Source organism: Miniopterus natalensis, chromosome 8, assembly GCF_054644295.1.
Source record: "Miniopterus natalensis isolate mMinNat1 chromosome 8, mMinNat1.hap1, whole genome shotgun sequence".
NCBI lineage: Eukaryota > Metazoa > Chordata > Mammalia > Chiroptera > Miniopteridae > Miniopterus > Miniopterus natalensis.
Window position 1 is genome coordinate 25817086 of NC_142088.1, and position 14403 is coordinate 25831488.

The 14403-nt window shown below is 42.4% G+C and overlaps 1 protein-coding gene across 2 annotated transcripts in view; it reads left to right on the plus strand.

The window, feature by feature from the left end:
* Positions 1-14403, plus strand: part of ANKRD44 (ankyrin repeat domain 44) — a 153024-nt gene that overhangs the window by 22305 nt on the left and 116316 nt on the right. For both annotated transcript variants that reach the window (XM_016219539.2, XM_016219604.2), the window contains exons 2-3: positions 2229-2307; positions 11751-11821. In XM_016219539.2, coding sequence (XP_016075025.2) covers positions 2229-2307; positions 11751-11821 — 150 coding nt within the window. The remainder of the gene's footprint in view (positions 1-2228; positions 2308-11750; positions 11822-14403) is intronic.

Below are 14403 nucleotides of genomic sequence, written 5' to 3' on the forward strand. Positions count from 1 at the left end.
CATATAATAACAGGCCAACAGATTTAGATACTAGGGTGTTCTTGGCTTTATTTGAGGCCAGATTCTCAAACAGTGCACTAACTTTGCTTCAGGTTAAATGAAGTCATAATTTGGGTTGGGTTAGTCCTTGTTGAAATCACTTAGGTGAGGTTTAATTTGTTGAACCAAACCCTGGAACCAGTTTAATTCATAGAAGAACATATAATTATATAACTTTTATCCCAAGACTCAAGAGAAATTTTTTGGTAGCTATAGTGGTGATTCAAAGGACATATGGGGCTAAAATTGAAAGCACTTGTAGAGATCTCAACAGAAGAAACAGAAATAGAAAATATTTGCGGAAGTCTGGTCTTGGTTATTTTTATAATTCATCACTAGTAAATATACTGGATTCTCAAATAAGCAAGTGTGTTTTCAAATATTGAATCTTTTTTTTACAGAAAGGTAATATAGCTATAAGAGGGTGAATCATGGTTGTATATCTTACTGAATTTTCCAAGGCATACCTTTATTTTATATAGAATAGTTGCATGACTGCTTGATTCCCACTTACCTATAGTAATTACCTGCGCATACATTGACAACATAAATTCCCAGCTAATGCAGACTCCTCTTTTTATCCACTTAAAAGTTAGTCCATCCCTTCATAAAATCTACTTACCAGACCTCCTAACAAATAGAGTGGTTTGAAAATCATTTCTTGTCATGTGTGGCCCCTGCTTGCCATCTGTTTGAGATATCAGTGAGTCATGAAATGCCTAAAAGCACTAGTCTGACAGAGCAGAGGGCTTGAACTGTCAGAAAATAGAATAATCTTCTTGGGCTAATCAGATTGTTAGGTGGGTTGTGTAATCAAGTAATCACAGGAATGATGATTAAAATTAATAGTGAATCCACGAATCTCTGGAAACTAAAATGCATGCTAGTTTTATGAGAAACCTCAAAGACAGCATACAGACTAGTTACCGCTGTTACGGAGCAACCAATGGAAGTTTGTGGAAGAGACCATGCATGCAGACCAGCTTGCTTTGGCCAGTTTCTACTGAGCACCTAGTGTGTTGTTACTCTAGGGATAAGCTGGAGTAAGACCTAGTCTTTATCCTATGAGTTCTCGGTGTTGAAGTCACACGATTATCTATGCTGATGGCAGTAATGGCTCTGCGTGGAGCACTTGCTGTGCAGGGGTCAAGCCTCATGTCTGCCTAGGGCTTTGTTTACTTGAATTATCTTGAATTTTCATATTTGTTTTCTAAGGTAGATATTATTATCTCCAATGTGCCAATGGGGAAGTATTATATTCCCCTGCATGTGATTATACTGCCTCTTGGCACAATATGTTAGATATCTTGCCAAGGACTTGGACGGAGTCTGACTGGTGAAGGTCGAAGCTTGGCTCTGCTGTGTACTTATGGGGTCTGGAGGAAATTTCTCAACTTACTTGAGCCACAGATTTTCATCTATAAAACATAACTAGTAATGTCTGCCTCAGCTCTCAGGTTCGCTATCAGCATCCTCAGAAAGGCCTTACTTCACCCCTCGAAGGAATTTTATTCCCATCTTCCCAGTTACTCGATCCCATTGTCCTGTATTATTTTTGTTATAGTGATAATTACCATCTGGAATGATCTTAGTGTCATTTGTTTACATGACTGTTGTTGGTCCCCCACTTGAATGTAAGTTTCATGAAGTCAGGGATTGGGCCTTTCATGGTTACCCTTCTGTCCCCAGAAACTGGTTTTTGGCACATAGTAGGTAATCAGTAAGTATTCCATGAATGGGGGTCTAAGCAACAGTTAATGGAGATAGAAAGGAGAAAGTAACCATACTCATGTTTAATGTCCTTGTGAGCAATTCCAGAAAGAAAATAAATCATTGAAAGCTTTGAACTATGCTGTTAAGGTAGGTAGAAAGGCTCGGATTTGTTTTTAGCCATTACGGAAGGTTTGAAAATAAATTCAGATTCATCACCCAGTGAATGATGGTCCGTTCTTGACCTGAGCTGGTCTTTCATAAAAGGAGCAGTGAGGCCATCACAACAGGGACACAGAAAATGGGATCTTTTGTACATGTGACTGTGGGAGATGCTGAGGGAAATGTTTAACCAGAACTCACCTGAGTAGGCGTCTCTTCCCACACGCATTAACCTCAGAGAGGGTGACTTGTCTTACTATGCCTACAAAAGGCACCTCCAGGCACCACTGACTTGTTTATTTTTGCCATTGTTTCAGGATTCTGAGAAGCGGACTCCACTCCACGTGGCCGCGTTTCTGGGAGATGCAGAGATCATTGAACTCCTGATTCTTTCAGGTAAATACCAGCTGTACTTAAAGTCAACTGCAGATGAAAATTTAAATTTTATTACATTGACTACTATAATGAACCCAAACAAAATGTCTTTATTGTGCTCATGGAAGTTTATATGATCAGCGATTTTGCCAGTAGATGTGTAAAACAGTGCAAGAAGTGGTTCTTATTGAAAAATGACATCTCCAGTAAAACTTACATATTCCTTTGAAAAACGGATTCCTGACTATCTAATCAGGCCCAGTATTGTATTTGAATTCAGCATATTTGCATATCTTTATAAAGGAACAAACAAGAAAACCGGTTCCTTAAAGCCTATATGAACAAACACAAATGTGTGTGTATTTACACGTATTTGAATTGCATAAAAGCCTACAACTCTGTAAAGTATTTTATTTTCTAAAAATTGGAAGCAAATATGGCAAACACATGTTAAATCTGATTTACGTGTGCACTGGTTTTTGTGATATCATTCTCTTTATTTTTCTATGGACTTTAAATATTTTATCTGATTTTAAAATGCCAATGCTTTCATGTTTGGAAACCTGTATGCTTGGTACATCTCACCAAACAGGTTTCTAAAGTCAGTATGTGCTTTCTGCCATGAGTATTTGCCAGACAAGTCCCCGGAATGAATCTGAGCACATGTATGCGTCTTCGTGTGGATCGCATGCAGACTGGCTAGCTTTCTTCCTCCTTCCTTTTATTTAGGAAGATTAAAGCCTAGAGGAAATGCCTCTGCCCACAGACTGCAAAAGGCCTCTTCTAAGGTTTGGCCTTTGTTCGTAGTAACAAAGAGAAACTGTAGAACCCAAAGTAAGCTCCACCAGGGTAGGAGCTGATACAGGTGTTTAAGCAGATGTGAAGAACGTTGTGGGAAGGAAACTGGAATTGTGCTGGGATACACAAGGAAGATTCACATTGCCCTCTTTTTGTTGTGTTCATCTTCTGGAGGTGGGATTTCCCAGGAAACAAGTGTTCTGTGCCTTACAACATGTGCGCCCTATGCTCCTGACAGTTGCGTAGAGATCAGGTTATATTTTCTATGGCGTTCCTTGTGTTCTTGAGAGCTGGCCTTCCTTCTGACAGTTCTAAAGCTATTCCAAGGCTGCATGCCAAACAAACATGCATTGTTTGGTGCTGGCACAGGCTATGGCTAAGAGCTAGCACACACCTGGCCAGTTGCCCCAGCAGTGGAATCTTGGCCCATGGAAAATAGTAGGCAGAAATCAGTGGGGCTGTAAAATGAAGAATTTTGTGGTATGATACCTAATGGTCCCAACTAGCTATACTCACCATCCAAATACTGTATTAAGAGACATGTCAGAGTCTCAGAGTCATGTTAGGGTCATGAATGTGCGAATTCAGAACTTTGTCTTAGACCACCAGCTTTGGTTTTTGTTTATGTGTGTTTCCACATCTGAAAGGAAGATTGTAGTTCTGCAGCATGAAGGTGACCCATCTGTTTCCCTCAGGTGTCTAGGAGTTGGTGACTGAGAAACTTGGCTTCACATCACCTTCACATGACGTGGAGTCCACCAGCCGCTCTTAAGTGTGGCTCATTCAGTAGAGCCAGGAGAAGCTGTTCCATATATCTTGATCTGTATACCTCTTTGGTCTTAGAATTACTAAGCTGTTAGCCTCTCTAGTGTAATTTTGGGTGGCACATGCCATGGAATCTGTTCCCCCTCCAACTCCCGCTGCCATCAAATTAGAAAGATTTAGGGTATGAGAGAGCATTGGGAAAGTTCTTTAGAAATTTTACCCAACCGTGGAAGCTTAGATAAACGCTTGGGATTCACACGGCTGTAATTTTCCTTTAGAAGTCCTGTAACCAATTTGTATATTGTAGTCCTAAAGAAATATCACTGTAAGAGCATGATGATTTCATCTCTGAGCTTACATCTGGCAGCTGACCCTTTAGGGAATCCAACCAAACTGTTTTCCAACTTAATAATGAATGAGGTGCTAATGATTCCCATGTTGGACAAATAATTTGGCCTTGCCAGAATAGCCCATTACAGCTGTGTTTTCTATTGTTGTATTAACTTACAGAGTGGAGTGCAACCCAACCCTGCTTAATTCCTACCGACATTATCTCCTATTCGCCAGGCGGATGGAGTCCCGAATGCCTCTGAGCAGACAGGGGAATTTAGGCCTTGCGAAATTCCTCTTCCTGTCACTGCCAGACCGGATTCTGGCTTTATTTCTCCACACCTGACTCTAGCTTCTGTTTGGGAGTTGGCCTTGTCAGGCTTAATTCAGAGAGAAGGTCAAGAGCTTGCTTTTTCCCAGAGATGTGTGAATGAGATCAACATGAACCAGTTAGTGGATAGGGTTAAGAGACAAGGGTTGAGCACAGGAAGCGGAGCACACAGAAAAATGACCACAGTGACAATAGCTTGTAGAGAAACTCTGGGATGCACAAGAGTTAGAGCCTTGGGCTGAAGGAAGAAAACTGGAAGGACCCTACTTCTAACATGGGAGTGTTTGTGAGGTATAAGTACTAATTTAAAAAAATAATAAATTTATTTGAATGTAGGCCACCAAACAAGTGGTGTTCCTATAAAAGTATTTCCTGTGACTTTTCAAAATGTGATTTCCACTCCCAGTGAAAATTGCCTCCTGAGCCATGGCAGGTCATTCTTTTGATTCTCTTATGCATAACAAGCATTCATCCCCAAAGGTTGGATTTGTTTATTTATTTTCCCCCCAGGGGCAAAAGGGGTGATTAAATCAGGCAGTCCTGCTTTTGGCCCCCGGTGTGGTGTGATTATAAAGGGATGAGCCATTATCTGGTAGGTAAGTAAACTGGCTCCAAAGGCAAATCCAAGGGGAGTTCTAAAAATGTTCTGAGTAATTGCCACATACATGGAATTATCATGCATGCTTCCAAGGTCATTGCTTTGAAGGGCACCGCTCCCGGACTGTGACCGTGATAAGATTTGGTTTGTTTGGTAAAAACAAGAGTAACTCTGATCTCATGATATTATATTATAATCGTATTTCATGTGACCTTTTGTTTATATTTATTTCTGCAATTAAGCCAAGCTTTGGCTAAGTCAGCCTTAAGAATCAGTTATTCTCTTTGACCTATAAGATTTTTCAGTCAGCTAGTCCTCCCTTTTCTTTGTGCTACTTTTCCCTAGACAACAGGGCTAAGAGAACAGAAATCTTGCCTCTGGAAAAGATGCCCAGAGTTCTCGTTACTCCTGATCTCTGAAAATAAAATCAGGTGTTCATAGGAATGAGATGAAAAACATGCTTAACTTGTAATCAGGGTTTATGCCTGACAGCTCTTAGTTGGGTCTTTGTTTCTAAAGAATCGGTATAGCCTAGCACTTTCTTTCTTTTTAGTATTTAAGCTTTAAAATGTCCTTGGGTAAAATGCATTTGCCTTTAAATCATTAGTCATGCAGACCCCGTGTCCTTCAGTGCACAATGGCTCCTGACAGGCAGGTAAATAACATGAAGCTTCCTTTAGGAAAATCAGTTATAAATATTCAGCCATCTGACGCCTCCCTGTGACATGTAAACAAGGCTGGGATGTGTTCGGGGAAGGGGTGAGGAAGGCAGTGGCAGGGGTGACGCTGATGGAGTGCTGCTTGGTCCCCGTTCAGAGAGCTCTGCTTTTGTCGTAATGATTCTGTTGTTGGGGAGAGGAGGCTTTCCTGGCAGCTGCCCCTTCAATCTTCTGGAGGAGGGGGAGCGGCGAGATGGGGACTTCAACAGTGACCTGCGAGGAGCCACTTCCTAGTCATTGTCTTCCAATAACTCAGGCTGCAGGGAAACAATGCCGTGTTGTTTGTCACCCGCGGGGGCGTGCTGCTCTATGAGCTCAGCAAGCTCGGGGCCATTTTTCTCTTTGAAAGAATTTTAATATTAAAAACCACATTGGGATCTGCATCAAACTGAAAGTTTTCAGAACATATAAATAATAATACTAATAGCAGTGCAATGTAAATGTCTAACTATAACTTATAAGGAAAAACAATAATAGAAAAATGAGGGACATAGGCAAAGAATCTGAACAAGCAGTTTTCAGAGAATGAATTATAAATGGCCAGGAAACAAACATATTAGAAGATACCCAACCTCGCTATTAAACAGGAAAGCCCCCAAATGAGATACCATTTTCTTCTAATCAGATCTGCAGTATTTTCAATGACCAGCAGTGTGAAGTGTTGGTGAGGATGTGGGGAAACCAAGCAATCTTACTCACTGTGTGGGTGAGCAGGCTGGCACACTTTGGAAGGTTGAGGCTATGTATTAAAACCAAAAGTATGCATCACTTATGACACACAAAGGCCATTTCTAACACTCTATCCTAGACCAACGCTTGCACATTTGCATATGGAGTCATTTTATGGATGTTCATAGCAGCATTGTTTGCATAGTGAAATACTAGAAACAACTGAACTACCTATCAATAGAGAGAATGTCTTAAAAATGTTGGAGTACATCTGGCAATGAAAACCATCAACATAGAAAATACATTTTTGAGTGAAACAAAGGGATTCAGAGTGTTATTACAATACGATACAATATATGTAAAAACATGCTTAGGAAACAATGCTATAGATTTTTAAAAATTATTGTGTAACATTTAAAATATACCAAAAGAATATCATACTACTCAGCTTAGTTTTCTCCTTTTTCTAAGGATACACATATTTGCATATGAAGGCCTGAAAGAAACTGGAAGCCCCCCCAACACCCCCCACCCCTGCCCCAGAGCTGCCTGCCTGCTCTCTATCTATAAGTCTGTCTCTAGTTTGCTCAGTAGTTCAGTTTGTTCATTAAATTCTACATATGAGTGAAACCATGTGGTACTGGTCTTTCTCTGACCAGAGCAGGAGTTTTCTTCAGGCACTGGGGAGAGTGCAGCACTGGGGATGGTAGTCAAGGGGACTTTACCTAAATCTGTAATGATCCATGTTTTAAAGAAGAATTCATCCAAAGAAATAAAAATAAGAATTCGTGTATTACTTGCATGATCAAAACATGAAGTAGAACAGGTCTGTTGCTGTTCGTTGTGATAGGCAAATGTTCATAGCTCCCGGTCAAGCCAGCTCAGTTGAGGAGATATTGCTGAATCTCTCTTTTAACTAGAAATCATCCTCCAGTTGGCAGCTCTTAATATTAGGTCTGGCCTGGGCTTAGAACTGTGCCGTGGCAGATGCCCCCGGTCCCTATCCCTTCATCCCCGACTGCTCCAGTAATAGTTAGCAAGCAATTATATGGTGCTTACTGTGTGCCTGGAAGTGCTCTCAGGGCTTTTGTGGTATATCCTTCTAGACTGTCCGGTGTTTTTTACAAAAATGCACTCATTCCCTATGTAATGTTTTAGTATTTGTTTTTTTGCGTAACAGTAGTATGTGAGCATCTCTCAACATTGTTAGGCGTTCCTATAAAGCATCACAGCTGTGCTCTTCCTCTCACGCCAGCGTTGCTTCCAGTATTTTACTTTATGATACCCTTTCATAAAGCATGCTTGAAGATTAGTCTTACTAGTCCCTGATACCTATTTCCTTTAGAAACATGTTGTAGAGCATTCTAATGCATACACACAAAGACAGAATTGGTTGTATGCAGTGGGGGTGGGGAGGGAGGGAGAGGGAAAGAGGAGAAGGGGGGAGAGGAAAGAGAGGGAGGTTGAAGGTAAAACTCTGACATGCAGTGGCAAAAGCAGGTAGACTCGGGTCTGGGCATGTGCTACCCACGTGCGCCTTGGCCTTGTCAGCATCCTGGTAGGCTGGCTGGTGAGGGAGCTACTGGGATGAGATGCTGAGATTCCGAAAGTGGTGAGAGCAAAATGACATTTGGGGAGTCAACATAAAATTCCCTAAGATTCTAGACCTCTGCCACGTGTGGGTAGGCATGGCTTCCTTGGTCCAGCCTTTCCTGGGGGAACTTACCTTGCCTCTGTTCTACAGCTGGGGGTCTGCCTTTGGGTTCAGCCGCAGTGATTGTGGAGAGAGGAGAGCATGAGAAAAAAGTTAGGACACTAGCATGTAACACATCCTTAACTGAAAAATTTCTTTTCAGATTGGACTGTACAACCAACAGCATCTTGCTGTTACTCTCTTACTCCCCTAGTGTACACCTTGGGAAACCCTGGAGGGCACTGTATGGCTGGGCCACTTTATATAGAAAGGGTGGAAGTGTCATTTTCATATCAAGGGCCACTAACAGAGAAAAAAAATAGTGTAAAAAAAGCAACTTAACCCCCCCCCCCCATTTTATTAAGAAACATAAAACTTTAACTGTGTTAGCTTTCTTAAAAACATTGTATTAGTAAATATTTCAAATATACAGAAAAGTGTGGAAAAATATAATTAATACCCATGTCCACCCAGCTTTATGAAGTCAAAGTTTCCATATTTGCATTGTATCTTTTTTTAAAGGAAATAAAACATTGAAGACATAGTTGCAGCCCATTGGCTGTGGAATTGCTGGGTGGTAGGGTGCACATTGCCAACTTTACTAGGTAGAATCAAATTGCTTCCAGAAGGGGCTTATACCAATTCACACACCCACCATCTGTATTTAAGTCTTCCTGTTGCTCCATACTCTTACTAACTCTTGGCATTGTCATCCTTTATAATTTTCACCAATTTGATGGATGTGAAATGGTATGTTAGTGTTGCTTTCATTTGCCTCTCCCTGGTGAATTTTTTAAAACTTCCTGAATTATTTTATTTTACAACTAGTGCATTTTGTCATTCAAAACATCCAACTTTTTTCCAATTATAGTTTACATTCAATATTATTCTGTATTGGTTTCAGGTTTACAGCACAGTGGTTAGACAATCATATTGATATTTAAAGTACCCACCTGGCACCGTACGTAGTTATTACAATATTATTGACGATTTTCCTTTTCCTGCAAAACAGTCATCCCCATGACTATTTTGTGACTACCAATTGGTACTTCTTGTTTTTCTTTTAAATATTTTATTTTTTATTTTTCAAGGGGTAGATGGAGGTGGAAGAGGCCATAGAGGGGATAAATGGTGATGGAAAAAAGTAAAGCAAAAAAATTTCTTTTTCCAACTACAGTTTATGTACAATATTGTATTAGTTTCAGGTGTACTTCTTAATCCCTTCACCTTTTCCACCTAGTCCCTCCCTAATGAATTTTGAGAAGTATCTTTTTATAGGTGTCTAACTATTCGGGTTCCTTCCTCTTATATTAGCTTTTTAAGTTTATACACAGACAACACAAATTTACTCTGTCAAGGACAATGAATATAATAAAATATTTATTTCTTTTTCATATTATAACCCGTGTTTGGAGGTAGGGGGAGAAAAGTGTGACAGAAAGACTATGCCTCTCACTTCCATGAGTCGTAGATTGAGAGCTGAATGAGGCATTGGAGGGGATTTGGAAATAAGAACTGCTAATATTTTTCTGGTGCTCTGCAATTTACACAGCACCTTCCAATTCATTTTATTCTCCAAGCACCCAGTGAAGTGGGTCGAGGGCTATTACTATTGTGTGCTTGTTAGCTCATTTTACAGATCGGTGGCTCTTGGTCACTGGGCCTGTACGTAAGTGCGGGACTCAAACCTGGTCTTCTGCCCAGGGATTCCACTGCCCTCGTTCATTTCCCTCCAGAGCGTTTGGCCCAGGGCTTCCTGCTGCTGGGGAGGGAGATGCCTGCTCCCTTTAATTCTTAGCAGGCCCAAAGTGATTTTACTTGGTCCTTACTGATGTAAGGGGCTTGCACTGTCTCAGGTAAGCTGCCTGGATGGAGTTAGTAGAATTAGGATTTAAATAATTTTCAGCTTAATAAACTAAGCAACAATTTTATCAGTGGCTGTCAACCTTGACAGCATATTATAATAGCCTCGGGAGCTTTTAAAGTACACTGGGGCCTGGCCCCATCTCAAACCAGTGATGTTAGAATGCGGGAGGGGAGAGGAGGCAGTCTGCCTCTTTGTTTTAGGGATTATTATGTTCTTGTTGTCCCTAATTAATATTGTTGATGGTCATTCTTCAGTTAAAGAGAAAAAAAATTATGTACCTTCTATGAGTTGTTATTTCCTTTTAGCTGATGTCTTGAACTAAATTGCTAGCTCACTTTTACCCATGAAAATATCTTGCTGTCTTTAAAACACACACACACACACACACACACACACACACACACACACACACACACACACACAAGGATTCTATTTTTTAAGCTGTCAGCTGGCCTTGGCCTTGGCCTTGGCCTCGCAGAGATTAGTCAGCCCCGCTTCCACTTGGCCCAGGTTCACATCCGGGTCCCAGAGGCACCTCCGCCGCCTTCCCCTCCCCCGCCTCCCTTTCTAGTTGCTTCGGTTCATCTCTCCACTGCCCTTCCTCACGAGCTTCCTTCTTGTTGTCCTGAAGCTAAAACAGTCTCGTGTTCCTGCATCGACACAGATCCCTATATTCACTCCTCCTCTTCCTCTTAGGGGCCCTTTTCTAAAACTTTCTATTTCTGATCAGAAGATTGATTGAAACCCTGAACCCCCCCAAAAGGAGCTGAGATGGGGTGTTTTTATCATTCAGTTGTAGACTTGGAGGGCTTGTATGCGTGGGGATTTGTGAGGGGCCACGGAAGGAGGGCAGGGTCTGTTTTCCCTGAATCCGTTCATATGGAGCTTCTCCTCCCTGGTGAGGTGGCTCCAGAGACGACCATTAGGCACATCTGTGAGTGTGAGCTGATTCTGGCTCGTGTGTGAACCCGTCTGCCCATCCCTCGTGTGAGGGAGCCATGAGCAGCCTACTTAGGCTTTATGTTGTGCCGTCCAGTAGCTCTGTGAAAGCTGGCTTATTCCTACCGAAATATCTGGCTAGTCTCAGAGAAAGAATTGGGATTCCTGGATAAAGCAGATTTCTGCTAATCCTCTCAGCCCAGATGAAATCTCATCAGAACTCAGCTTTACAAGATTTGTTTGAAAGTTGACTGGCCTCTAGTACACATTCATTGGAAGGCTGCTCATCGCTGACAGCTTGCCAACAAGGGTGCTATGGGCCCTGCGAGAGAAATATACTTAATGACTAAAAATAAAATAATAGATCTGCTTATATATTTTATATTCAGGAACACACACACACACACACACACACACTCGAAAAGTTTTTTATTTTTCAGAACATACATCTCCGTAGACCTGGAGACTCTCAGTTTTCTCACCGCTGTGTCTCCCACCCAGTGAGATGCTGCATTTCTCATCTAGTCTTTACCCAATTCTGTGACATTCTCAGTTCTTCATCTTGCTCCTTCTGCTCTACGGGGTGTCTCCTCCTGTGTAGTTGCCAGAAAGCACATGACTGATACAAAGGAAAAACAAAACGAAACGTGGTGATCGTACCAGGCAGATGAGAGTGCGAGGGACAGGATCTGACGTAACGTGAGCAGAACTCCCCTGACTGCGCCATGCCTCTAACCTGTGCCGTTTGGTTCCAGGAGCTCGCGTAAACGCCAAGGACAACATGTGGCTGACCCCACTGCACCGGGCTGTTGCCTCCAGAAGTGAGGTGAGTGACTATCTTATTTGATCTAGCACCGTCAGTCCCTACATAGAGAAAAACTCTTTCTGCTGAATTAGGGGTTCTCACTGGTGAGCAAAAGGCTTTTACTTCTAATGCAAAAGGGTTACCAGCATTGAACAACTGTTTTTTTGAGTACCCCCTGCATGCCAGGCATGGCTGGGGGTGACGGGGTAGTCCGAGATCGGCAGCATGGGCCTTGATGTCAGTGAGTTCTCGATCTGGAGGGGGAGGTAAACAGGTAAGCTGATCAGTACAGCACCAGAACTGAGTCAGAGGAGGAAGCAGCCAGCCGTCTTCCAAGAAGAGATGCCACTTGAGCCAGGTCTTAGAGGATGAGTAGGGACTTACCAGGCCAGGAGGAGGAGGGACGGTACTGGAACCTGGGGTGAGGAGGAAGATAAGCCTGATAGTAGGACCTGGGTTAAGTGGTAGAGGGCTGGGTGTCCTCTGAGCACCGGGAAGTGGTCAGAGCAGAGATAAGCGTGAACAGGACAGGATTGGGAACCTTGTGAGGTGAGTTGGAAAGTAAGCCAGTGGGTGAATGTTGATGCTGTTATCTGAGAAGACAGAGGCGGAGGACCAGGGGGTGGGAAGCTTATCAGTTCTGTGTGAACAAGTGAGTTTGGCAAACACATGTCTGGAATGTAAGCCCATGAGGGCAGAGACCTGTGTTATGTTCCCTGGTGTATCTCAAGCCTGGTACATTGTAGATGCTCAAGAAGAATTTATTTGAATGCTGGAAATTCAAGTGAAAATGGTTAATTGATTACTATTATTTATACAGATCTAGAGCTTAGGAACAGAGAGTGATCATTGAAACCATGGCAAGTGTTTCCGCTGGTCCAGAGAAAGTGTAAGGGTCAAGAAGAGAAAACCAATGTGGGGAAGGGGTGGCAGGAACCCTGGTGAATGTGAACGTTGGCCTGGTCAAGAAAGGGATGCCCACAATGCAGGGATCCAAAAGGCTCTAACCTCGGAGGTACTTGGCATTGGATAACTAGTCTTTGTAGCTGGCTTTACCAAAGGACGTTTCTCCTCTGCTCCTGGAGAGGTGATGTTCTCCAGGTACACCTAGGAGCTAGGGGTGTCGCTGAGAATGCACACACCAGTGTTGCAGGCGTCGATGGCTGGCAGTTGGCAACTGTCTGGAAACCGCACAGTGTACTTGGTAGATGACTGCCTAGTGCTCACAGTCTTCCTTGCTGTGCTGTGTGATTTGGGTAGGTTTTATTTTTTTAAATTTATTTTTATTTTATTTTTGTTCAAAATATTACAAATGTCCCTTTTTCTCTCCAATGACCCATTCCATCCTGTCCCATCCCCCTCCCCAGTCCCTCTCCACACCATTGTCCATGTCCTTGGGTTGTGCATATATGCATATAAGTTCTTTGGTTACTCTCTCCCCCACCACCCACCCGCCCTCCTCCATCCCTCTGACATTCGTCAGTCTGATCCATGCTTCCATGTCATTGATCTGTTCTGTCCATCAGTTTATTAAGTTCTTTAGATTCCGAAACATGTAAGTGAGATCATGTGATGTTTGTCTTTCTCTGCCTGGCTCATTTTGCTCAGCATAATATTCTCCAGGTCCCTCCATACTGGGTAGTTTTTAATAAGAGGTTGGTTGTATTCTCTTTCCAAATAGCCCACGTGGAAGGAGGGACGCATATGACCCTAACTTGCCTGGCTTGGACCCTGGGGAATCTTCTTATGGTCCCACAATCTTCTTATGATCCCACATTTCATTTCTTTTTAAAAAATATATATATATTTTTTATTGATTTTAGAGAGGAAGGGAGAGAGAGAGAGAAACATCGATGAGAGAGTCACTGATCGGCTGCCTCCTGCACGCCCCCTACCGGGCATCGAGCCCGAAACCCAGGCATGTGCCCTGACCAGAAATCAAACCTCGGTCTCCTGGGTCATAGGTTGATGCTCAACCATTGAGCCATGCTGGCTGGGCCACATTTTCATTTATTTTACCTGGGAAAGCAGGTACGATGGGCTGCTTGACTTCATACAACCAGCTTTGTGAGACCAGCTCCTTCACAGAGGAGTTTTTCTCGGTCTTTTAAAACCTGTTCATCTTTGGTAAAATTAAAAATAAAATAAAAATTAAGTATCTTTTGAACAGTATGGGTTTGTTTCCTCTTTTAACAAGAACCAGATCTTTTTAGTTTAGGAAGACATTTACTAAGCACCTCCTACATGCCTGGCATTGTGCTTGCTGGTAGAGCTACAACAACAGAAAAGACACATGGCCCCTGTGCTTAGGAAGCATGTAGTCTGGTGGGACAGAAAGGCACAAAAGCAAGTGACTTTGGTACTATGTGATCTTCACCTTTTTTAGCTAGACTAGTGGCAAAGACTTCAGTCCTCAAAACATCTATCCTCCATCAACCATCAGCTTACCTTTTTACGTTATCTTTGTTATGTTTGAATTCAGTCAACTCCAAGATGGATCAGCCTTCCTATCTGGGGAAGGCATTTGCTGTTTCTCTAAAGAACCAGCTCCCTCTGCAGGTTTTCTGTGGGGGGAAAATCCCTTGCAGGTACCTCTTGCCAGG